The 27,161-nt window shown below is 47.7% G+C and overlaps 1 protein-coding gene across 1 annotated transcript in view; it reads right to left on the bottom strand.

Annotated features, from left to right (window-relative positions):
• Positions 1 to 10,396: 10,396 nt before the first annotated feature.
• PTGER2 (prostaglandin E receptor 2) overlaps positions 10,397 to 27,161 on the bottom strand; it is a 44,855-nt gene continuing 28,090 nt past the window's right edge. Inside the window, exon 2 of the mRNA XM_068254647.1 lies at positions 10,397 to 13,151. Within this exon, the coding sequence (XP_068110748.1) occupies positions 12,849 to 13,151 (303 nt within the window). The 3' untranslated portion in view covers positions 10,397 to 12,848. The remainder of the gene's footprint in view (positions 13,152 to 27,161) is intronic.

Raw genomic sequence — 27,161 nt, 5'->3', positions numbered from 1 at the left:
AACCCCCCTAAGGTCCCCCTGCACTCTGCAATCCCTCATAAATCACAGCCACGCTGCTGACAAACAGCTTGTCAGAGCTGGCTGTGTTTATCTCTATAGTGTTAGTCTGCTGCTCTCCTCGCCTCCTGCAGAACTCCAGTCCCCGCCTGCATCCCTTCCCTCCCTGCTGATTGGAGGGAAGGGACGGGGGGGGGGGTATGGGCAGGGACCGGCGGGGGGGGGAGGAGCAGCTGAGACTGACACTACAGATGTCACTTTTCCCACTGATAAACAACAATCAAAGGAAGAGCTTACTTAACCCATTCCTTCCCAAAGAGCAATGTTAATCTATACAGCCAGCGTCTTACTATCTCTCAGGCCATCAAGAGCTGCATCTCACCTTCGGAAAAAACAAGCTAATTTGCTGCAATCTCTAGGGATTTTAAATAAAACGCACAGAGGAAAAAAAAGGTGGCCAGGCCCATAAAAAATGCCACACTCAGACTCAGTCCAACTTCAGGGACCCAGGCCCATTCAAGGGAAAGTCGCCAATGCTAAGCCCCATGCAGTCACCGCGTTGCTCTGCAATGCCCGCTCTATAAACAATAAGACAGCCATTATTGCGGACCTTATTCAGACATGCGATTTTTCATGCATCACTGAAACCTGGATTGATGCCAATGCGGGCCCCACATTGGAAGCAACCATCCCATACAATTACTCAGTCCTAAGTGAGGGAAGACGAGACCGCAGAGGAGGGGGTGTAGCAATTTGTGGCAAAACAACTCTGCAGCTCAGAGCCCTGAATGTTGGCTCAACAAAGTATTTTGAATGTATAGGTGCCCAGATCTCAGCTGGTAAAGGCTTCAAAATTTTAGTGGTTTATCGTCCCGCCAAAGAAGCTGACCCATTCCTACAGGAATTCCCAGAACTTCTGGCAATGCTAACTCTGTCTTATCCGAGATGGATCATCCTTGGTGACTTCAACGTCTGGGCTGATAACACTCAATCACAAAATGCAAATGAACTAATAACCAACTCATGGGTGGACTAGGCTTCACACAAGTTGTAAAATCTGCTACCCACAGAGGAGAGCATACGCTAGACTTACTGTTCCACCTTGGAATGGACAATAGTAACATAACAGTAACCTTACCCCAGTGGTGTGGTCAGACCATCACATAATACAGTTTACTATTGAACATCACCCTATCAAGCAGCTCCCTAAAGAAACAATCAAAATCCGTCCCCTGAATAAATTAACACCGGAGAGGATAACTGCCAACCTGGATTTTACAAATCTGCTCCACAGTCAAATGGACCCCAACACTCTAGTAACCCAGTACAACAACACAATATATGGAACACTTGACAGTATTGCCCCATGGCGCACCAAATCAGCAACCAAAAAGCAGAAAGCTAATTGGTTTGACAAAACCATCATGGATCTAAAAAAGAAAGGGCGCAGACTAGAAAGACAGTGGCGTAAATCAGGGACTGGGGAGCACAAATCTAGCCTAGTTCAACACCTCAGACAATACCAACAAGCAATAATCAAGAAAAAATCAGACTTTATCTCGCAAAAAATATCTACAGCCAACAACAGAGCTGGTCAACTCTTCCACACAGTGGAATCACTCTGCAATCCTTCCTGCCTAAAAGCCCCAACCACATACTCCAGGGAAAGGTGTGAAGAATTCTCTGCCTTCTTCACAAACAAGGTGTCTACCATCCGTGCCAGCATTACACCAACATCAATTGACCACTGGACTTTTCATCTGCCTACTACCGTACCACCTTGGCAAGTCTTTGACACTCTGAGTGAAGAAGATTTTGGAATTCTCATTCAAAGTCTCCGCCCCACTACCTACGACCTGGATCCTGGCCCAACTGGATCCTTAATGCAGTGCCCAGAGCTGATCAGGCCAGCACTTCACAAAATCACTCAGTGCTCCTTGCAAAGTGGACTTTTCCCAGAAGAACTAAAGAAAGCAATCATAAAACCCCTCTTGAAGAAACCATCACTAGATCCTGATTCTGTAACCAACTACAGACCTGTGGCGAACTTACCATTCCTTTCAAAAGTTATCGAGAAAGTAGTCGCCAACCAGCTGGAAGCCAGGCTTACAGATAACAACATCTTTGATACTTTTCAGTCAGGATTCAGGAAAAGGCACGGCACTGAAACAGCATTAGTCCGAGTAATGAATGATCTACTTACTGCAAGGGACAAGGGTGATTGCTCAATTCTGATTCTTCTTGACTTGTCTGCAGCATTTGATACTGTGGATCATGAAATATTAATCCAGCGACTGAAGAATTACTGTGGGCTAAGGGGTACTGTTCTTAGCTGGTTTCAGACCTTCCTATCTGGCAGGACACAGCAAGTATGTCTGGGCACACACTACTCTAATCCAGTGCCACTTCCCTATGGAGTTCGACAGGATTCTGTACTATCATCACCATTACTCTTTGCAGTCTACATGCTCCCACTGGGCAGGGCCGGATTACCGACCAGGCAACAAAAGCAGTCGCTTGGGGCCCCATTCAGAGTCAAAGGGGCCCCATTAGCACATAAACCAGCCCTTGCCATCCTGTCAGCGGTGGCTGGATGGTATAATGGTTAAAGGGACTCTGAGCAGTGCAGTAACTATGGAAAGATGCATATCATTTTAAAGCTCTCTTTCTCCTCTTTCCAATGATATCTAAACGGCTGCTCTATGCCTTTTAGTTTTCGATATTTTCGCGATTGAAATCGCGGCCACAGGACGACTTTTCTCCAAAGTCAGCCGTGGCTGGAAGGTATAATGGTTAAAGGGACTCTGAGCAGTGCAGTAGCTATGGAAAGATTCATATCATTTTAAAGCTCTCTTTCTCCTCTTTCCAATGATATATAAACAGCTGCTCTATGCCTTTTAGTTTTCAATATTTTCGTGATTGAAATTGCGGCCACAGGACGACTTTTCTCCAAAGTCAGCGGTGGCTGGATGGTATAATGGTTAAAGGGACTCTGAGCAGTGCAGTAACTATGGAAAGATTCATATCATTTTAAAGCTCTCTTTCTCCTCTTTCCAATGATATATAAACAGCTGCTCTATGCCTTTTAGTTTTCAATATTTTCGCGATCAAAATCGCGGCCACAGGACGACTTTTCTCCAAAGTCAGCGGTGGCTGGATGGTATAATGGTTAAAGGGACTCTGAGCAGTGCAGTAACTATGGAAAGATGCATATCATGTTAAAGCTCTTTTTCTCCTCTTTCCAATGATATATAAACGACTGCTCTATGCCTTTTAGTTTTTGATATTTTCACGATCGAAATCACGGCCACAGGACGACTTTTCTCCAAAGTTGGCAGCTCGATTCAGCACAATGCAATGAAATATAAGGAACCCAGGGGGATATAATTACAAACATCATGCTGGTAGGTGTGAGGATGTAATGAATTAGTTGTGGGTATGCTTAAAGGCATATCCACAGGCACTGCTTGGAGTCCCTTTAAGGGCTCTGCCGCTGACACAGGAGACCAGGGTTCGAATCTCAGCTCTGCCTGTTCAGTAAGCCAGCACCTATTCAGTAGGAGACTGTAGGCAAGTCTCTCTAACACTGCTACTGCCTATAGGGCGCGTCCTAGTGGCTGCAGCTCTGGCGCTTTGAGTCCACCAGGAGAAAAGCGCGATATAAATGTTATTTGTCTTGTCTTGTCAAATGATGCCGTGCGCTGCTGATTGTCTTCAGAGCCAGGCTCTCCTCCTAGGTCCCCCTCCTGCTACTGTGCGCTCTGCCGCTGCCCACTCCACCCTCCCTTCCCACAGAGAACCACAGCTGCAGCAAGAATGATAGCAGCAGATGGCAAACGCTCACTCACCTATCCATGATCCAAGCAATAGAGATCCCGTCATCTGAAACCCATCTGCCTCTTCTACAGTGCAGCCGCTCGCTCTGAACTTCCGGATTCTCAGATCAGACATGAAGTAGGAAGTAGTAATAGTAGTAGTAACAGAGCGGCAGCACTCTAGAGGAGACAGATGGGCTCCGGATGACGGGACCTCTATTGCTTGGATCGCAATAGGTGAATGTGATTCATCTGGTGCTGTCATTCTCCCCCACTGCGGCTGCCTTCTCTGCTGGACTATCGTATTCACTGGGATGGAGGCTGCATGGGGGCTGTCTAGTTTGGGAGGAAATTGGTTGTTCGGTGGTGGGAGTGGTTATGTAATTCTGTCTGGGGAACGGCTTCTGGGTTGGCGGTGTCCAGAGCTTTCTGCTATTGCCAGGCTGGAGATGCAGGGGGAAAGTGCTGCTGCTGTGATATCTGGCGCCCTCTTCACAGGGGTGCCCCAGCCCCTGAGTGCAAATGTCCCAGCCATTCATCTCTCACTCTGCATTTTGCCGCTGCTATTCCCTGCATTGTGCACCCACAGAGGAAAGCATGCTGTTGCCCATAGCAACCAGTAGCTCGGCTGCCCGGTGTGTGCGACATATTGCTGTGCAGCTGCATCTTCTGATTCTATTACGACATGATGGGGGGCCCAAATCAGTTACTTTGCTTAGGGCCCCATTTAGCCTTAATCCGGCTCTGCCACTGGGCAAAATAATCCAGAACTATGGCCTAGGATACCATTGTTATGCAGATGACACACAACTGTATCTGTCCTTCAAGCCTGGCACCCAAGACCCATCAGCATCCATAAATGCGTGTCTAGTGGATTTACAAAATTGGATGAACACCAGCTGGCTGAGGCTGAACTCTGACAAAACAGAGGTGTTGGTGGTAGGTGGTCCACACATGATGGATAAAGTTCAAAATGCTCACCACCTCAAACTAGCAATTGGGGGAGATACTGTACAGTATAAAGACTCTGTGCGAAACCTTGGGGTGATCCTGGATGGAAATCTAAAACTCAAACAGCAGATATCAGCTGTCGTCAAGTCTTCCTTCTTCCATCTAAGAAATATAGCGAAAATCAAACACCTTATCCCAGCTGAAGACCTACCTGCCCTGGTTCATGCATTTGTATCCTCCTGCCTAGACTACTGCAACGCCCTGTTCATCGGATCTACAGAAAAGGTTCTGCGCCCCTTACAGCTAGTACAGAATGCTGCAGCCAGACTCCTAGCCAATGCCCCCCGCAGCTCACACATCACCCCAGTACTGCAAACTCTTCACTGGTTGCCAGTAAAATGGAGAATCAATTTTAAGATCTGCCTGCTGACATTCAAGGCTCTACACCACATGGGACCCAAATACATAGCGGATCTATTGGAACTTTATGCCCCTCCACGCACCCTCCGCTCTGCCAACAAGATGAAGCTGGTTATTCCCAAGATACACCTAACATTTGGTGCTCGGGCCTTTTCCTACGCAGCCCCTACTCTATGGAACTCACTTCCACAATCAGTGCGAGAGGCTCCTTCTCTGGACAGCTTTAAAAAAAGGCTAAAAACTCACCTCTTTTCCCGAGCCTTTGAGACTGCATGATGCAGGGTCACAGCGCTTTGAGTCCCCAGGGAGAAAAGCGCTATATAAATATTATTGTTATTGTTATTATTGTTAAACACAGCCTCACAGCACGGCTGTGATTTATGAGGGATTGCAGAGTGCAGGGGGACCTTAGGGGGGTTTGGGATAGCAACAGAGGCTGGGCTGTATAGGCAGATCCAGCCTCTGTATGCAGATAACATTCTTTAAACCCACCTCGGGTTCTCTTTAAGTATTTACCTGGCATAGTATGGCTAATCCTCCTGCTTTAATCTACTTACATAACACATGTATTGTAATTGAAATTTGATTTTCATGCTGACAATCCCGCTTTAAATAGGCACACACTGTCCGATTACAACGCGAGGGGTTTTTTTTTATTAAAGATTAACTGTGGTGACAATCCTGTTTTAAAAAAAAAAAGGGGCCCTGTTATCTATCAAGCTTGCCAGTTAGTTGAGACTTCTGGTTGTCTGAATTACAGATAACAGGGGCTCTGCTGCTGCATGTGGTGTTGCGCTGTAAAGGCCCAAAACATTAGCATTCATCAGTGTATCACTTTTAATTGATTCATCTTGTAATTTCTGCAAAATAAAATACTCAAATTCATAGATCCACACCTCCCCCTCAGTGACCCCCAGCTGCCTGCTCACTCCCAGTCAGTCTAAAACACTCCCCTTTAGTCACATGGATGTGCAGAGGGAGAATGATTGGTCTGTCGGCTAAAGCCACGCCTGCCTGCAGCCTGATAGCTATTATTATTATTATTATTATTATTTATTGTATTTATAAAGCGCCAACATATTACGCAGCACTGGACATTAGTTGAGGTTACAGACAATATTTAGGGGTGACATACAGCACAAGGACAATACAGGAATACATGCAACCAAGATCACGCAGCACAGTAGGAGTACAAGGTAATGCTTAGTCAGTCACTGGAGGGGAGAATGGAAATTAGGCAAGTTAGGTTCACTCAGATGCATAGCATGGGTTCACAGTAATGGAGGTGCAAGATCAGGTAGGACACAAAAGGAGGAGGATCCTGCCCAAAGGCTTACAATCTAGAGGGAGAGGTAGGGACACGAGAGGTAGGGGACCAGAGTTCAGCTGTGGGCTTAGAGCACTTGTGAGGGGTAGTAGGCCAGAGTGAAAAAGGTGAGTTTTGAGGGCCTTCTTGAAGATGTTGAAGGAGGGGGCTGCCCTAATAGGTGGAGGTAGGGAGTTCCATAGTGTTGGAGCAGCTCTTGAGAAGTCCTGGAGGCGTGCATGGGACTGGGTGATTCGGGGGGCGGTTAGGCGAAGTTCATTGGAAGAGCGGAGGGAGCGGCTAGGTGTGTATCTCTGAGTAAGATCGGAAATGTAGGTTGGACAGGTTTTGTGGACGGATTTGTAGGTCAGACACAGGATCTTGAATCTGATTCTGGACTGGATAGGAAGCCAGTGGAGGGATTCTAGGAGCGGATCCGTTCTATCAGTTATCGTTCTCAAGCAGGGATGGCGGCTTTATACTGGGAGTGAGCAAGCAGCTGGAGCCTGCTGAGGAGATGAGGGCAGAGATGGATTCATGTTAAATGGGGCTCTAGACAGCATAGCAGATTTGGCTCCTCCTACTTATCACCTGGCGTTACTGGTGAAGTGGTAGAAGGGATCTGGGAAGGTGCTAGCCAGGCCCCTGGAACACATCAGGCCCTAGGCACCAGCCTAGGGTGCCTCGTAAATGATATGTCTCTGAATGAAGGTTTTTATTCATTATTATTAATGCTCTATCAAATGTATTTATATAAAGTGTGTGAGCTTCAGACACAGGAAGAAAGCCACAGCGACCTGCCTAGGAGAGATATGGTTGCCTGGGGTATGGGGGCGTTTCCCCCGCTCTGTTTATGTGGGCGAATATACTGGGCAATCAGCCAGATACGATGATGACGAGGAAATGGAAATCTTAAAAAACCGTGTTGGGGAAAAAAATTGTAATCTTCAAAGAAGATCTCACTTTGTTTGAGTAAATAAGTCACGCAGCCATTTCAAACCAAAATATTTCCTTTTAAAATGTGTGAAATCTTATATATGTGAGTCAGTTAGCAAGCTGAAACATGCTGGTAGATTAACTGGTTTTTCATCAAAAAATCTAGGCCTAGATTATACACTGAAAGCAGCAGAATCACCAATACTACCCCAGGAAAAAAACACATAAATAAGTAAATAAATGCATGTCCTGCTTACATAACATATGTATTGTACTTACTGTCCACATTTTGATTTCAGTGAATTTTACATAGCAAATAAGGAGAAAACTGTTGAAGGCGTTTTCCATCTTAACTGCATGTGACTGAAGCCAATCCTGATGACATTTCCACCTTTACTCTTTTTTTCACCATCATCTCATCCGGCTGAACTGGGCGTATTCACCCACATAAACAGGGCGAGGAGAACACCCCATACCTCGGGCAATCATATCTGTCCTCCTAATCAGGTCGCTGTGGCAGAATTCCCCCTCATCCTCAAGTAATCACAATAGGTTAACCCTTTCTCTACTTCCATGAACGCAGGAAGCAGATTTATTGCAGGATTTGTATTAGCTGTAACAAAGAAATGTTTCTCTGTAAAGGTTATTATGCTGTTGCTTATCTTTTAGAGCAGGGCGGAAGTTCTGAGTTCAGTTCCGCTTTAAAGAACAAAAAAGCAAGAAGAAAGTTATTTTTGGTACTTCCTCCTTAGCCTTATGTTAGGACAAAGATGGGAAGTCCAAGTCTTCTACTCTGGTGGACATCCATTTTGAAAGTGCACAATTTTTCTTAACCTACAAGTTTCCCAATTACCTGCTGCTTCCATGATAGTGGTTTTGGCACGATTTTTTTCCAAATTGTTGTTCAAGCAAGACTGGAATCGGTTATTTACTTTTGAAGATTTGGTGAAACACAAGTCAAAGACTTTCATTGTTGTGAAGGCTTGGAGACAATTGCTTACACTGTTTATGGGGAATCATAGTTTGGACATTTATGGAGACTTCTCTATAAGACTATTTTTTATTCTTTTACTTTGATGCTCATTGTACTTTATAAACAAATATTTGTACTTTATTGCTGTTGTTTAGCTCATGCCTATTTTGGGATATTGGTGTGTTACTAGGGGCCGGCCCGGATTTACATCACAGGAGCCAGATGTCCTGGCACCTTATACTTCGCCCTCCATGGACCTACAAACCGCCACTGAAAGGCAATGCAAGTGTGCTGGCTGTCCCAGCTGTCACTTCTCCCTCACTTCCCTTGCCTGTCATAGGTAGCTACAGGTGCCCCTTAGTATTAGGTAGCAAGAAGTACCCTCAATATTAAGTACCTAGAGGTTCCTTCAAGTATTAGGTAGCTGGAGATACCTCAGTATTATGTAGCTAGAGGTGTCCCTGACTGAAGGGAGGTCTCATCAGTGGAATGCCGAGAGCAGGGTGAGTAACCTCTCATTTACACTCTCATCAGGACTCTGCATAGGGAAGGTACTCGGGAAGGGGAGTAAGCCACCTTTAGATCCTCAGGCGCCTGTAGGCACATGCCTATAGTGCCTTATGGTAAATCCAGCCCTGACTAGGAGCATAACCAGAATACAGCAGCCCTTGCGATCACAGGGGGGCCTGGAGCTTTGGGGGTCCCCAAACTTCTAACCAACTACTAACCTTCCCTCCCTCCGATACAGGGGACTATACTCCAGATCAGGGGTTTTGTGGCTGCACTTGTTATGGGTGTGAAGATCATGGTGGGTGGCCACACTTGTGCTATGACCTTTGTGAGATGGGACCTCAGGTTGTGAAGGGCCCCAAGGGGAGGGGGGTGTGACCATTGGGCGGAGGCATCAAAGTTTTGTTGTCGGGCGTCATGAATTGCAGTTACGCCACTGTGTGTTACCTTTTCCTTGTCGTTGGGTAAATCTGGGGAATTGCCATCATTTTGTCAGAGGATTCCCACCCAAATAGATACAGTGTTGGAAGAAAAGTAGTTGGCACTACAGCAGGAGATAGCTGGTGCTGAGGATGACACAGGGGTGTAGCAATAGAGGTTGCAGAGGTAGCGACCGCATCGGTGGGCACTAGGGCTAGAGGGGCCCCATAGGACCCTCTCTCAACTGCTGTATCAGCTCTTTATTGGTCCTGTGTTTGTAATAATCACTACTAAGGGTGCTTTGAATGGTATTAATCATTGTTATCACTGTACTCACAGATCCCCACCCCCATCTTGCATCTCCCTCTGACATTGCAGCTGTCCTTGGCAGGTGTTGGTGCACCTTTTCAATTGTTATGTATAGAGTCCTGAGGGGAGGGGCATGTAAAACTTGCACTGGGGCCCATAGCTGCTTAGCTACGCCACTGGGAGGACAGGCAGGGTTCACACACTTTCCTCACTGTGATGCAATTTGCGTGCTCTGAACCAAGTAAAGCATATGCACAGATAAAGAGGGGGAAAGGATCGGCACTGCAGTTTGCTTTTATTCCAGAAAGTAAGGCTGAGTCAACAGTATAAAACAAGAAGTGGCCAAATATCACATACCAGTGCTGCGGAGTATGGTGGTGCGGTGATAGCCTGACGGCCGTTTCGCACTGGAGATGCACTTCCGTGGAAGAAATCACAGCCTCCGTGGAAAAGCATTTCTAGCGCGAAACGGCCGTCAGGCTATCAGTGCTCAGCACCCACCGCACCACCACACTCCGCAGCACTGGTAGGTGATATTTGACCACTTCTTGTGTGTCCTGTTCACTCCGTCTCACTTTCTGGGATAAAAGCAAACTGCAGTGCCGATCCATTATCTGTGCATATATGACACCCAAATAAATCACAAGCCACATAAAACTCAAAGTCTGGGAATCATAAGTTACTAAACATCTATTTAACCCCCAACCAAAGAAAACGTCAGAGATTCTGCGAGGAATCGCTCAGCCAAGAGTCCGGTTTATCATGTTTTTATTACAAAACTCACACACAACAAACACAAATCTTTAAATTAAATTATCTCCATTCCGCACTGTCCATATTATCTATAGAACATTTGTATTCCTGTTGAGGGATTGGAATAGAAGTGCATTTTACATACATCCATTGTACGGCCGTGTTGGCTCTTCCGAAAATGTAAACGGCTTTTTCTGCAATAAATGCTTCTCAGAACAAGTTCAGTTTTTGGTAATTACTCACCCGGGATTAGCAGAAGCACCAGCACAACAACTAAAGAAGGGGAATGTGGAGTCCTGGCAATGTTTTTTTTTTTTTTTTTTTATAAAAAATTCATAAGCAAAGATGCATAGACATGGGGAACAATTTCTCTTGAATTTTCCCACGAGAGATTTTTTACGCTTTATTAAAACATACCTTTCAAGCCCCTAGTAATAAAAAAATATTAAAATTAAGTTTGACATTCCTTTATTGCCAGCATTTAAAGAACAACTGAAGCGAGAGCGATTTGGTAGCTGCCATATTTATTTCGTTATCAGCAATACCAGTTGCCTGGCTGTCCTGCTGATCCTCTGCCTCTAATACTGTTAGCCATAGCCCCTGAACAAGCATGCAGCATATCAGATGTTTCTGACATTATTGTCAGATCTCACAAGATTAGCTGCATGCTTGTTACTGGTGTTATTCAGACACTACTGCAACCAAATAGATCATCAGGGCTGCCAGGCAACTGGTATTGTTTAACAGGAAATAAAAATGGCAGCCTCCATATTCTTCTCCCTACAGCTGTCCTTTAAATACTTTTTCCATTGTCGGGTGCAGAGCAGGATCATCCACAAGGCATGCTAGGCAACTGCCTGGGGCCTAGTGGGTGTCAAGGTGCGCAGCTGCCACCTTGTCTGATTACTCTCCCACAGCTTACAAAAAAAGCCTAGAGGGGAAAATTAAGTTTATTACCTTGCCTTGGGCCCCACTTTAGCTTAATTCCCTCCTGACTATCTAACGTCTATAACATAGCTCCCAACTGTCCCTCTTTTGGAGGGACAGTCCCTCTTTGGGAGCCCTGTCCCTCTTTCCTCCTCATTTGTCCCTCTTTCAGGACTTTGTCCCTCTTTCTATGTAAATATATATATATTTCTCTACTAAAAAATGTATTTGACTCTTAACTTTATTCCCATGCTCTAAATTGATATAGTACTAATTGTAAAATGTTAATATGAAGGAAAATTAACCAGGATACAAAGGACCAGTGTGGTTTGAATTATAACACAATATATTTTTCTGATTAAATCTTTATGGTATGCGTGACTAGGGTTGTGATGGGGCGGGACCAGGGGTGTGGCTAAAGTTGGGAGGTATGCCTATAGCCGTCTGGAAGATGGCAGCCCCAGGACCAGCTAACGCCGAAAAGCTTCAAGTCCTGGGGCGGGGTTTTGCAGGGGATCGCACGCGCATCCCCACTTGGATGACGGAGCGGGAGCTCCGTCATCAGTCTCCCAGAAGACTGTTAGATTGTGAAACCGCCGTCTATTACATTGTAAAGCGCTGCGATCTACGGCAGCCCTGTACTGGGGACAGCAGTGTCACTCGGCTGTCACTTCTGGAGGCTTAGGAGCGATCGGCTGTCATAGGCTGATGCTTTTGACAGCCAATCACTGTCAATGGCTGGCGGGGGGGAGAGGGGTGAATAGGGACATTCATAAAATAAACAAAAAAAAATTAACATCCCAGCAGCGATCGGAGCCCACCAACACAAAAGCTCTGTTGGTGGGCAGAAAAGGCGGGGATTCATTTGTGTGCTGCGTGGTATGGCTCTGCAGCAAGCTTTTAAAGCTGCAGAGCACTAAATTGTATAAAATAGCCTGGCCACTAGGGGGGTGTAAGCCTATGGTCCTGAACTGGTTAATCCTGGGTGTTGAAAGGTTATTTTTTTTAGCTGAGATAAAGAATGATCTCTTTGGAGAAAACTCAGGAGAAAAGATAAGTGAATAAGGTCCAGGGAACCTATTGGAAACTTTACTGAATTAGTCGGTAATTACTCAGATGACTGAATTCTCCAGCTAGCCACTGAGATGCTGCTAATTTTGGCTTGCATGCAAATTTAAGGCACAAGGTAAGCCGCTTGGAATTGGTCCACTCAGGAGTGGCAGAAAAGTAATCTGATTGGTCCATTTTCAAACTGCATACAATTTGTACAGAAGCCAAAATTATAAGCTTCTCAATGAACATCTTTGCTCTTGACTTTTGGCAAAGGTCAACACCAACATCGTGCTCATTCTTGTATCCGTACGATGGCCCAGATCTACCCAGCAGGTAGATTCTGCCTCACTCCACCACTCTGATCTAGAGAATTGGTTGGCTTTCACCGATTAGAGCTGGACTCCACATTGCGGGTTTTCTTAGTGGCATTAAGTGCTTTCCAGTTGCACTCGGCACTGCCGGTTTTTCTCAGGTCATCTCAGGTGTCTGTTTTTTCACCATTGTCTATAGGTGTCTTCTTGGAGATCCCATAGGTGCTTTCTGAGGCAAGTGTAGCTTTGGCCGCTAGGCGGGTGCTGAGAGAGGGAAAACTCGAGATACTCTTGGAGTTTAGAGAGCTCCGACAGCACAGAATGGAGCGCATCACCCTGAGAACGAAGGGCCGTAGGATGGTGAAGATCCACGGGTCAATGATGGGGTTCGCCGATAGAAACCGGAGCGCCAGGAGGTCCATGTCGTCCTCACCCTTGTCACCGGTCACTCTGTTGATGTACACCCGGACCTGGAAAACAAGTGAGTGACATTAAAGCAGAACTCTAGATTGGGTTTTTAGATATAGACTAGTAGAGTGTAAAGCTTGTAATGACTCTTCAGAAGGTATGGCCAAGGAGACAAAGCCTGGACAAGGTCCTCCAGCACCCAAGGCTGAGAAAACAAAGTGCGCCCCTCCATCCCTACCACTCCAGCCGTCACACACTGATTGCTATTAGACTAAGAGGCCCCTCCTCCATCCCTCCCACCCCAACACCTTAATCACTAGTTATCTGGCTTGCAGTCACTGCCACGTATCCCCTTTTCTTATTTCTCTCTGCTTCAAACACAATAGGGGAATGATAGCTGAGTGAGTTGTGCGCCCCCTCCTACACTGCGCCCTGAGGCTGGAGCCTCTCTCCCCTCTGCCTCGGCCCTGCAAGATTTCCAGCTAGCATGGAAAGGGAATTTACTTTCTGATGATTATGATCTGCCCAAATTCAAGCTTCATGCAATCTGCAGTAAATTGGCATGTGAGCCAGAAATATGGGAATCTGATTAGCCATCTTTAATCTGAAAGTAAACCTGAGAACTAAAACAAGTCCATAGAATTATAGGCTGTATTATAATCATAGTTATCTGGAGGAAAAACTGCCATGGCCATCTTAGAGAGATCAGAAAGAGGTACAGTAGTGTTGTCCGGATCATGAACGATTCGGATCTTTGATCCGAATCTATTTTATGAGTCGATCATCCGAATCATCAAAATGAGTGATTCGGATCGCAAAATGGGGCGGGGCCAGGAGCGACACGCCCCCTCTCAGCGGGCAGCGGGGTCCTGGAAGCAGAGCAGAGATGAATCGCTCTGTTGGATGGGAGCCAGGGACAGGTAGATGAGAGAGAGGGGACATGGGTGCCACTGCCAGATATGTGTAGAGCACACATACTGGCTATAACGTGCTGCCCATTATAGGCTGGCTGTTCCGCAGTGCTGCACAGTGATCACATTGGAAGCTTTTGGCTCAGCACAGCTCAGTAACTTTGCAGACAGTGTGATTGAAAGGCAATATAATCCTCCTGCACTCGGCACTAAACAGCTGCACTTATCTTCTGGGAATGCTTTCTTTCACTGTGCGACCTTTTCTTTCAAAGTACACAGATGAACATATAGGTGAAATATATGTAAAGCATATGACTTCAGCATGTGGGTATTACGTGCAAACATTTCTGCTCTCTGCTCGTCCCTCCTCCCTTCTCTGTCCACTCCCTGCCCTCTGTCCATCTTCTCCCCTTCTCTGTGTGTCCACTCCCTCCCCTTCTCCTGTCCACAGACCTGTCCTGCTGTTCATTTCACCCCCGAATGCTTCCGGTAGTAAAATGATCCGAGATTCGAATCAAAGATCCGGATCTCTTCAATGATCCGATTCGAATCATCCGGATCATTGAAAAGATCCGAACTTCCCATCTCTAAGGTACAGCTGTAAGACACGCCCTGACCACACCTCCTGTCATGCCTACCAGGACTCCTCCTGTCAAGCCCTGCTACACCCCTGAGTCATCACCCATCAGACCTGCCCCCTCTTTTAAAAGAAACTTTGTAGCAGACAGCACTCCCCAGAAATAAAATGATGTGCCTGGTCAAGAGTAGTGTTGGGCGAACATCTAGATGTTCGGGTTCGGGCCGAACAGGCCGAACATGGCCGCGATGTTCGGGTGTTCGACCCGAACTCCGAACATAATGGAAGTCAATGGGGACCCGAACTTTTGTGCTTTGTAAAGCCTCCTTATATGCTACATACCCCAAATTTACAGGGTATGTGCACCTTGGGAGTGGGTACAAGAGGAAAAAAAAATTTAGCAAAAAGAGCTTATAGTTTTTGAGAAAATCGATTTTAAAGTTTCAAAGGGAAAACTGTCTTTTAAATGCGGGAAATGTCTGTTTTCTTTGCACAGGTAACATGCTTTTTGTCGGCATGCAGTCATAAATGTAATACATATAAGAGGTTCCAGGAAAAGGGACCGGTAATGCTAACCCAGCAGCAGCACACGTGATGGAACAGGAGGAGGGTGGCGCAGGAGGAGAAGGCCACGCTTTGAGACACAACAACCCAGGCCTTGCATGAGGACAAGAAGCGTGCGGATAGCATGCTTTGTACCACCATGCAGTCATAAATGTAATAAAGATAAGTGGTTCAATAAACAGGGACCACGCGGCAACGCTAACCCAGCAGCAGCACACGTGATGGAACAGGAGGAGGCGCAGGAGGAGAAGGCCACGCTTTGTGAGACACAACAACCCAGGCCTTGCATGAGGACAAAAAGCGTGCGGATAGCATGCTTTGTACCGCCATGTAGTCATAAATGTAATAAAGATAAGAGGTTCAATAAACAGGGACCACGCGGCAACGCTAACCCAGCAGCAGCAGCAGCAGCAGCACACGTGATGGAACAGGAGGAGGCGCAGGAGGAGAAGGCCACGCTTTGTGAGACACAACAACCCAGGCCTTGCATGAGGACAAAAAGCGTGCGGATAGCATGCTTTGTACCGCCATGTAGTCATAAATGTAATAAAGATAAGAGGTTCAATAAACAGGGACCACGCGGCAACGCTAACCCAGCAGCAGCAGCAGCAGCAGCACACGTGATGGAACAGGAGGAGGCGCAGGAGGAGAAGGCCACGCTTTGTGAGACACAACAACCCAGGCCTTGCATGAGGACAAAAAGCGTGCGGATAGCATGCTTTGTACCGCCATGTAGTCATAAATGTAATAAAGATAAGAGGTTCAATAAACAGGGACCACGCGGCAACGGTAACCCAGCAGCAGCAGCAGCAGCACACGTGATGGAACAGGAGGAGGCGCAGGAGGAGAAGGCCACGCTTTGTGAGACACAACAACCCAGGCCTTGCCTGAGGACAAAAAGCGTGCGGATAGCATGCTTTGTACCGCCATGTAGTCATAAATGTAATAAAGATAAGAGGTTCAATAAACAGGGACCACGCGGCAACGGTAACCCAGCAGCAGCAGCAGCACACGTGATGGAACAGGAGGAGGCGCAGGAGGAGAAGGCCACGCTTTGTGAGACACAACAACCCAGGCCTTGCATGAGGACAAAAAGCGTGCGGATATAGCAGCAATGCTTTTTGCCGCCATGCAGTCATAAATGTAATACAGATGAGAGGTTCAATAAACAGGGACCGGAAACGCTAAACCATCCCAGATGTTCATCGGTCATGTTACTTGGTTGGGGTCCAGGAGTGTTGCGTAGTCGTTTCCAATCCAGGATTGATTCATTTTAATTTGAGTCAGACGGTCTGCATTTTCTGTGGAGAGGCGGATACGCCGATCTGTGATGATGCCTCCGGCAGCACTGAAACAGCGTTCCGACATAACGCTGGCTGCCGGGCAAGCCAGCACCTCTATTGCGTACATTGCCAGTTCGTGCCAGGTGTCTAGCTTCATGCCCGGTTTCAGGTCCAGCGGTGCCAGCCACAAATCCGTCTGTTCCTTTATTCCCCTCCAAATTTCCTCCCCTGTGTGCTGCTTATCCCCAAGGCAGATCAGCTTCAGCAACGCTTGCTGACGCATGCCAACAGCTGTGCTGCACTGCTTCCACGATCCTACTGCTGCTGGTGCTGGGTTAGCATTTCCGGATGAGGTACAGCTTTGAGATGCGTTGGAGGAGAAGGAGTCAGAGAGGTAGGTGCTGCTGTTGTTATCCAGCTGTTTGCGGCGTGGGCAACACCCGCGCCGTAGCAGGTGAGGAATCGCTGCCAGGCTCCACAAGGTTCACCCAGTGCGCGGTAAGGGAGATGTATCGACCCTGGCCGAACGCACTCGTCCAGGTGTCAGTGGTGAGGTGAACCTTGCAGGCAACGGCATTCTTCAAGCTTCGGGTTATTTAGCTGACCACGTGCTCATGCAACTCAGGCACTGCAGAGCGCGCAAAGTGGTAGCGGCTGGGAACCACGTAACGTGGGATGGCCACTGACATCATGCCCTTGAAGCTGTTTGTCTCCACCACTCGATATGGCAGCATTTCGCAGGCCAGAAGCTTGGCTATGCTGGCTGGCTGTTACTGCCACGGCCCGGGGGTCATTTGCTGGCAATTTCCTCTTGTGCTCAAACATCTCAGAAACAGACAACTCAACCGTAGCGCTGCACACCGAAGGGCTGTTGGTTGTTGTGTTTGATGAACACTGGGAGACCTCAAGAGCACTAGTCCGGAAAGTGACAGTGTCAGCATCGTCTGATGTTTGTGAATGTTGTGAACCACGCAATGGCTGGGCTACTGCTGCTGCTGAGGCGGGTCTGGTGGTGAGTCTGGTGAACCCAAGGGAGGCAGTGTTGCTGGTGGTACCCTGTCCTGCCGCGTTTGCCCACAGAGTGGGATGTTTGGATAGAATGTGGCGGCTCATGCTGGTGGTGGAGAGGTTGTTAATACTTTTCCCCCTGCTCAGGCGGGTCTTGCACACCTTGCAAATCGCCATGGTAACATCCTCAGTGCAGTCTTCAAAGAAAGCCCAGACTTTAACTGGCTGAGGACTCGGACCTCGTGCGTGATGTGCTGGTGCTGCTTAACCCACTGCTGGACGCTTGAGAGGTCATCCAAGTAATTATCTGGTCCTGTTCTTTTGGATCTGTGAGGGTTGTTGTCCTGGACAACATGGGCAGTATTGAGTGGGTTTTCTTGGGTGCTCCCCTGTGGCCTGTACGTGAACCGTCAGGGGAAACACCTCTTCCCTTGCCCCTCCCTCTTTCACCGGATTTCTTCCTCATTTCACTTATCCTTAAAGTACACGCTGACTGGCAGCAGTACAGTGGCAGTACAGAAATGCTATACAGTGGTGGGTGAGCGGTGTACCACTATTGTCAGCAGTGACACAGAGCACAATGCTATACAGTGGCGGGTGAGCGGTGTACTACTGTTCCCAGCAGACACAGAGTGGAAGTAAACACAATGCTATATAGTGTGGCTGAGCCGTGTACACAGAGTGGCATTAAACACAATGCTATATAGTCTGCTATATAGTCACCCCGAACAGGGTGATGTTCTGCAGAACCCGAACAGTGGCAAACACTGTTCGCCCAACACTACTGGGAGGGAACGCAGATTTTAGTACCTAAACACACGATACAACATGTTTTCCGGGGTCGGACTCTGAGGCACATACAGATGGTCCCGATCATCATCCTCATCATACAACTCTTCTCCTGAGTCTGACCCACCCACCACCTCTGCCACCCCAACATCCCCAGACACAGACCCCTCATCGTCCTCAACATTAACTTGGGATGCTGGCCTGAGCCAGACCTCCTCCTCCACATCAGGCCCCATCATCTCCTCAATGGCAGCCCTCATTAATCGCTCTGGCGACGGACTGATGGACACAACGTTCTCCTCCGGGGAGGGCTGCTGCTGACCACTGGCTGCTGGGGTGGATGTTATAGCTTGCGTGGGGCGTTGGCTGTTGCTGTTGTTGGGAGTGCTGCTCACAGCGGAGGTCTCTGGGGAACTCATGTTGAGCTCATATAGTGGTTGACGGTGAGTGGAGTATTACTGATCCCAGCAATATACACACTGACTGGCAGAGTACGCAATGCTATATAGTGTGGCTGAGCGGTGTACACAGAGTGGCAGTAAACACAATGCTATATAGTCTGGCTGAGCGAGCGGTGTACTACTGTTCCCAGCAGAATCAGAGTGGCAGTAAACAATGGTATATAGTCTGGCTGAGCGGTGTACATAGAGTGTCAGTAAACAATGGTATATAGTCTGGCTGAGCGAGCGGTGTACTACTGTTCCCAGCAGAATCAGAGTGGCAGTAAACAATGGTATATAGTCTGGCTGAGCGGTGTACATAGAGTGTCAGTAAACAATGGTATATAGTCTGGCTGAGCGAGCGGTGTACTACTGTTCCCAGCAGAATCAGAGTGGCAGTAAACAATGGTATATAGTCTGGCTGAGCGGTGTACATAGAGTGTCAGTAAACAATGGTATATAGTCTGGCTGAGCGAGCGGTGTACTACTGTTCCCAGCAGAATCAGAGTGGCAGTAAACAATGGTATATAGTCTGGCTGAGCGGTGTACACAGAGTGTCAGTAAACAATGGTATATAGTCTGGCTGAGCGGTGTACACACAATGCTATATAGTCTGCTATATAGTGTCAGTAAACAATGGTATATAGTCTGGCTGAGCGAGCGGTGTACTACTGTTCCCAGCAGAATCAGAGTGGCAGTAAACAATGGTATATAGTCTGGCTGAGCGGTGTACACAGAGTGTCAGTAAACAATGGTATATAGTGTGGCTGAGTGGTGTACACAGAGTGTCAGTAAACAATGGTATATAGTCTGGCTGAGCGGTGTACACAGAGTGTCAGTAAACAATGGTATATAGTCTGGCTGAGCGAGCGGTGTACTACTGTTCCCAGCAGAATCAGAGTGGCAGTAAACAATGGTATATAGTCTGGCTGAGCGGTGTACACAGAGTGTCAGTAAACAATGGTATATAGTGTGGCTGAGTGGTGTACACAGAGTGTCAGTAAACAATGGTATATAGTCTGGCTGAGCGGTGTACACAGAGTGGCAGTAAACACAATGCTATATACTCTGGCTGAGCGAGCGGTGTACTACTGTTCCCAGCAGACACAGAACAGTAAACAGAATGCTATATAGTGTGGCTGAGCGAGCGGTGTACCACTATTCCCAGCAGACACAGAACAGTGAACAGAATGCTATATAGTGTGGCTGAGCGAGCGGTGTACCACTATTCCCAGCAGACACAGAACAGTGAACAGAATGCTATATAGTGTGGCTGAGCGAGCGGTGTACTACTGTTCCCAGCAGACACAGAACAGTACACAGAATGCTATATAGTGTGGCTGAACGAGCGGTGTACTACTGTTCCCAGCAGACACAGAACAGTACACAGAATGCTATATAGTGTGGCTGAACGAGCGGTGTACCACTATTCCAAGCAGACACAGAACAGTGAACAGAATGCTATATAGTGTGGCTGAGCGAGCGGTGTACCACTATTCCCAGCAGACACAGAGTGGCAGTAAACAGAATGCTATATAGTGTGGCTGAGCGAGGTACACAGAGTGGCAGTAAACAGAATGCTATATAGTGTGGCTGTGCAAGCGGTGTACTACTATTCCCAGCAGACACAGAGTGGCAGTAAACAGAATGCTATATAGTGTGGCTGAGCGAGGTACACAGAGTGGCAGTAAACAGAATGCTGAGCGAGCGGTGTACTACTATTCCCAGCAGCGACACACAATGACTGGGGGGGACCCTGGCTAGCGTGGCTGGAGCGCGAACTACCCTGCCTGCCTACCCAAAGCTAAACCCACAGACAAATGGCGGAGATATGACGTGGTTCGGGTATTTATTTACCCGAACCACGTGACAGTTCGGCCAATCAGAGCGCGTTCGGGTCCGAACCACGTGACCCGTTCGGCCAATCACAGCGCTAGCCGAACGTTCGGGGAACGTTCGGCCATGCGCTCTTAGTTCGGCCATATGGCCGAACGGTTTGGCCGAGCACCGTCAGGTGTTCGGCCGAACTCGAACATCACCCGAACAGGGTGATGTTCTGCAGAACCCGAACAGTGGCGAACACTGTTCGCCCAACACTAGTCAAGAGGTCCCGCAGCATTTAGGGCCCAACGTGTCAGAAAGAAAATGAAGACCGGCACCATCCAATAATTATAGCTCAATGAAATTTATTAATAAGACATCTTGACATAATGGACGACGTTTCGGAGGGCAGTCCTCCTTTTTCAGGTTCCTGTCAGTGTCTAACATTAGCATCAACACAACTCACTTTATATACTATCCACCATGAATAGCTAACCAATCACGCTGGAAATGTCGCCGAGCATGGAGTAGCAGTGTGTGTACAGAGCATGGAGCAGCAGCATGTGTACAGAGCATGGAGCAGCAGCATGTGTACAGAGCATGGAGCAACAGCGTGTGTACAGAGCATGGAGCAGCAGCGTGTGTACAGAGCATGGATCAGCAGTGGGTGTACAGAGCATGGAGCAGCAGTATGTGTACAGAGCAGGGAGCAGCAGCGTGTGTACAGAGCATGGAGCAGCAGCGTGTGTACAGAGCATGGATCAGCAGTGGGTGTACAGAGCATGGAGCAGCAGTGTGTGTACAGAGCAGGGAGCAGCAGCGTGTGTACAGAGCATGGAGCAGCAGCGTGTGTACAGAGCATGGAGCAGCAGAGTGTGTACAGAGCATGGAGCAGCGTGTGTACAGAGCATGGAGCAGCAGCGTGTGTACAGAGCATGGAGCCACAGTGTGTGTACAGAGCATGGAGCAGCAGAGTGTGTACAGAGCATGGAGCAGCAGCGTGTGTACAGAGCATGGAGCAACAGCGTGTGTACAGAGCATGGAGCAACAGCGTGTGTACAGAGCATGGATCAGCAGTATGTGTACAGAGCATGGAGCAGCAGCATGTGTACAGAGCATGGAGCAGCAGCATGTGTACAGAGCATGGAGCAGCAGCATGTGTACAGAGCATGGAGCAACAGCGTGTGTACAGAGCATGGAGCAACAGCGTGTGTACAGAGCATGGAGCAACAGCGTGTGTACAGAGCATGGATCAGCAGTGGGTGTACAGAGCATGGAGCAGCAGTATGTGTACAGAGCATGGAGCAGTAGTGGGTGTACAGAGCATGGAGCAGCAGCGTGTGTACAGAGCATGGAGCAGCAGCATGTGTACAGAGCATGGAGCAGCAGCATGTGTACAGAGCATGGAGCAGCAGCATGTGTACAGAGCATGGAGCAACAGCGTGTGTACAGAGCATGGATCAGCAGTGGGTGTACAGAGCATGGAGCAGCAGTATGTGTACAGAGCATGGAGCAGTAGTGGGTGTACAGAGCATGGAGCAGCAGCGTGTGTACAGAGCATGGAGCAGCAGAGTGTGTACAGAGCATGGAGCAGTAGTGGGTGTACAGAGCATGGAGCAGCAGCGTGTGTACAGAGCATGGAGCAGCAGCGGGTGTACAGAGCATGGAGCAGCAGAGTGTGTACAGAGCATGGAGCAGTAGTGGGTGTACAGAGCATGGAGCAGCAGCGTGTGTACAGAGCATGGAGCAGCAGCGGGTGTACAGAGCATGGAGCAGCTGCGTGTGTACAGAGCATGGAGCAGCAGCGTGTGTACAGAGCAGGTAGCAGCAGCAGCGTGTGTACAGAGCATGGAGCAGCAGTGTGTGTACAGAGCAGGGAGCAGCAGCGTGTGTACAGAGCATGGAGCAGCAGCGTGTGTACAGAGCATGGAGCAGCAGAGTGTGTACAGAGCATGGAGCAGCGTGTGTACAGAGCATGGAGCAGCAGCGTGTGTACAGAGCATGGAGCCACAGTGTGTGTACAGAGCATGGAGCAGCAGAGTGTGTACAGAGCATGGAGCAGCAGCGTATGTACAGAGCATGGAGCAGCAGCGTGTGTACAGAGCATGGAGCAGCAGCGGGTGTACAGAGCATGGAGCAGCTGCGTGTGTACAGAGCATGGAGCAGCAGCATGTGTACAGAGCAGGTAGCAGCAGCAGCGTGTGTACAGAGCATGGAGCAGCAGTGTGTGTACAGAGCAGGGAGCAGCAGCGTGTGTACAGAGCATGGAGCAGCAGCGTGTGTACAGAGCATGGAGCCACAGTGTGTGTACAGAGCCTGGAGCAGCAGTGTGTGTACAGAGCATAGAGCAGCAGCGTGTGTACAGAGCATGGAGCAGCAGCGTGTGTACAGAGCATGGATCAGCAGCGTGTGTACAGAGCATGGAGCAGCAGCGTGTGCACAGAGCATGGTGCAGCTCTGGAGAACTTAACAGAGTCAGGTATGAGCACAGCTGTGCGTCCTGCTATGTGAATGCTTCACTTTCTTTTTCATTACCAATGTCAGCTGTCCTCATTACTATCTGTATCCAAACTACTCCTGATCAATCCCGTTGTCGGTCGGACGGGAGATTGCATTATGTGTACCCAGCATGATGTCCCACCATTTTATTATACAGTATTGTGTGCGGCTGAGGGAGACCTTTCAGGAATCCTCCCCTTGAAAATGCTGGGTCTGCCCCTGTACATTGCATGTTCAGGCCTCGCTGCTGCTGATAGACTGTCATAAGCCTCCCTAAAGTACCCGCATAGCTGATGCAGCCCCCGCCAGCATTATGGTCTGGTTGATAAAGAGACATTGTCCCTGTCATGTCCGTTTCGAGTCAGGAGTTGAGTTACAAGTTACAAGTTCTTCTGTTGATGTGTTCTGCAGAGTGAACAGGAGTGAGATATTTAAAGTGAACCTGTCAGCATTGCAGAGGAAGAGTGGAGGAGGAGTCACACTGCATCTTATGATATTAAAGTGTGCTGCAGGAGCAACCAGGTACTACCTGAGCAAGATACAGAGTAACAGATTTGGATTACAAGATTTGCATCAACTAATTCAGAGTTCATTCAGCTTTAACAACAAAGTGCACTTAAACAAAGATCTATTGTAGTGGGAAGGTGTTGATGGTATAGAGGGGTGCGTCGGTCACTTTATATTTTATTTATCTTTATTTTACTTTAACCCCTTTTGATTATTTGCTTTATCGTTTTGTTTGTTGTTTTGGGGAGCCCAATCCAGAGGGTAGGGATTCTGGGGAGAGTGTATTGAGTGCTACAAATACAACCTAAAGAGTATATAAGATCTTGGAGCAAGGTGAATGTCCTGATTGGACCAACCAACGAACTGTGAACTACTCAGTACCGTATTGCGAACAGTTTCCCCCAAGGTTTTGCTGAGCAATGTAGCTTGGACTTGGTTGCAAGGGACTGAGAACTGATTAGATATTGGACGGAATTACTCAGTAGACCAGTCCTATCTCCAGCCCACGCCCAACATCGGTACTGTGATCTGTATATGCTGTAAAGTGGTTGATTGTTGTGTAAGAAGACCTTTTGTAGCTCACTATAATTTCTGTGTAACTAACCGATTCCTTCCGCAGCTTTCACCGGTGCACCGGCAGTGAAGACCAGAAGATTGTGTTATTTGACCTTTGATGTGCAAGGAAAGTGTATTTTGATAACTGATTGATTCCTTTCTAAAGTGACCACTGTTAGGTCACAAATAAATCTTTGATCATTTCATCAGTGTCTGGTAGATTCCACTTAGCCAAGTGCCTGTTGCTCACGGATCAAGCAGGTTACATACTTACTGTACCTAGGGAGATGGAAGGCTCCTGGTCTTAATGAGCCTTCCCTCTCCTCTCTCGGTGCAGTGCTGGTTCCCCTGTTTAAAATCACCCGCCGCGGGGGACTTCAGAAGTCTTCGGCAGCTGAGTCCTCCCAAAGACAGGCGGTTCCATACTGCACATGTGCGATAGAGGGCGCTCACGTGTGGGCAGTATGGAGCGGACCGTGTTTGGGAGCACTCAGGCTCCCGAAGACTTCCTTCGGTGGAAATAGCAGTATTTGACCAATTTAGCCAAATACTGCTGTGGGAGAGCCAGCGCTGGAACGGGCACCGGGAGAGGAGAGAGAAGGCTCGTTAGGACCCAGAGCCCTCCCTCTCCTTAGGTAAGTATCTGGCTTTCAATTTTTTTATGGGGTTGCTATTTACTTTAAAAGTTATTTTAAAGAGAATATGAAAATTATCTCCTAGGCGATAACTGAGGAGGAAAAGTAAATTGCATATTGGCCACTCTCTATGGAATACTTATCCTATGGCCCCACCTAGGCCCATATGCAATTAACTTTTTCTCCCGCGTTTTCTCCTAGGTGATATTTTTAAACTTGTCAGCAGAGCTGCTCAAATCCGGAACCGGGAGACATCCGGATAGTTGCTATCCGGATATCTCCCAGTAAACCTGTGGGGGGTCAATTTTACCTGTTTGACGTCTTCGGTCCGTCCCTCGGCACCTCCCACGATGCGGTCCAAGCGGCGGTCATGTGATTACAAGCACTTCTTCCTTCCGGGTTGAAGGAGGAAGTGTTTGTAATAACGTGACGCACGTGGAGCGCATCATGGGAGGCGCCGAGGGATGGACGAAGAAGACGTCAGTCAGGTAAGATTGATCACCCCCCCCCCCCCCCCCCGCCACGCACAGGTTTACTGGGAGATATCCGGATAGCAACTATCCGGATGTCTCCCGGTTCCGGATTTGAGCAGCCCTGCTTGTCAGTAAAATGCCTTTTAAAGTGAACCTGAGACGAAGCACCCTCATGTATTTTACCATATATATATGTGAGAACATTAGAGAAAACACCTACCATGCTCTCTGTTTCATTATTTACTATTCAGATTGCTTCTTACAGCCCAGATAAAATCCCCGACTGAGCGTTCAGTCTGGCTTTGTTCAGGAATCTTTATAGCTGAGTCTGTCTTCTGTTCTGTCTTTCCAAGCCCAAGCCTGCCCCCTTGTGGCTCTGCTCAGGAATCATTATAGCTGAGTCATTATAGCAAAGCCAGACTGAATGCTCAGTCGGGGATTTTATCTGGGCTGATAAGAATCAATCTGAACAGTAAATAATGAAACAGAGAGCAGGGTAGGTGTTTTCTCTAATGTTCCCACTGATATATATGGTAAAATACATAAGTATGCTTCGTCTCTGGTTCACTTTAAGCCATCTGAAAACAAGAAAATTCTCAGAATAATTTTGATAGTACTTTTTCGCTGATGAAAAATGGTGATGAAAAATCTCCTATGAAAAAACTCAGGAGAAAAATTGAATTGCATATGGGCCTTAGTGTGTCCACCTCCCCTCCCCTTAGAGTGTAAGCCTTTGGCAGGGACCAGGGTCCTCTCTTCCCTACTGTATTCTACATGATCATGTGCTCCTTTCCAAGGACATCCTCCTACTTTTAGTACTGAACCTACCTAACCAGCCAACGTCACATGATCATGTATTTTGTACCGTTTCCCTTGTCTAACTTTGTCCTATATTCTATAACCTTGTTACATCTGTCATCCTTTGTATCAATGTATGTATTCAGGGCAAGGCCGAGGCAGAGGTGAGAGAGGCTCCAGCCTCAGGGCGCAGTGTAGGAGAATGCCTACATGTATGCAAATTTTCACAGTTTTATGCAAATTTTAATGCAAATTTTCATATGCAACTAAGGGCCCATTTCCACTACCCTGCATTTTGCAATCTAATTTCGATCGTTAACTGATCGCAAAACGCAGGGTACCATTTCCATTAGTGCGATCTGATCGCACTATTTGCATTTGGAGACTGAGTCTTCCATTAGCTTTACCTTTCTGTAACACTGAGGCTTAGGGCCCATTCACACTCGAAATCGGCAAAAGCGCTAAAGTTTTGCGCAGGTGATTTTACCGTGATTAGAGTCGTAAAATCACTGTGCACTCCCATGATTCCCGACGATCGCGATCAGCGCTTTTTTAAGCACTGTACCGCGACCGCTCCAGAATCACGGCAAATTGCTGCAGGCAACACGTTTTGAGATTTAAAAAGCACCAGCGCTTCGGCGTATAGCAGGAATCACCAACTAATCGCCTAGTGAGATCGGGCCCTTATTCTACAGGATATAGACAATTTCTTCCTGCTGATTTTCTGCGGATTTACGGATCATGCGGCAAAGAGCAGCCACTTGGTCTTCATTATCATGAATAAATAAGGGAGACCATTCCGTTTTCCTGCACGACTCCATCTGTGCTCTGTTAAGTGCCATTATGTGGTTTGAAAGTCATCATAAACCCCATTGTGGTCAATCTTTAAGCCATCTATATGGTCTGGTGGTGGTGCCGTTAGTCGCTATTCGATAAGCCTCTTTGTGTAGGAAGTGTGTTAAGAAACTCGGCAATAAACTTCTGATGAGTAACTTTACAGCTTACTGAGGTTATTTAAAGTGACACACACACACTCCGCTGTGTGTAGCATAGAGTGTGGTGCTGCCTCCTGTGTCCTGCCTGGATTAGGTGAGACTCCTCTGTGTGTAGCATAGAGTGCGGTGCTGCCTCCTGTGTCCTACCTGGATTAGGTAAGACTCTGCTGTGTGTAGCATAGAGTGCGGTGCTGCCTCCTGTGTCCTGCCTGGATTA

The sequence above is a fragment of the Hyperolius riggenbachi genome, chromosome 9 (assembly GCF_040937935.1).
Source record: "Hyperolius riggenbachi isolate aHypRig1 chromosome 9, aHypRig1.pri, whole genome shotgun sequence".
NCBI classification, from domain to species: Eukaryota; Metazoa; Chordata; class Amphibia; order Anura; family Hyperoliidae; genus Hyperolius; species Hyperolius riggenbachi.
The sequence above is the reverse complement of the archived record's forward strand: the minus strand, read 5'-3'. Positions and strand labels throughout refer to the sequence as shown.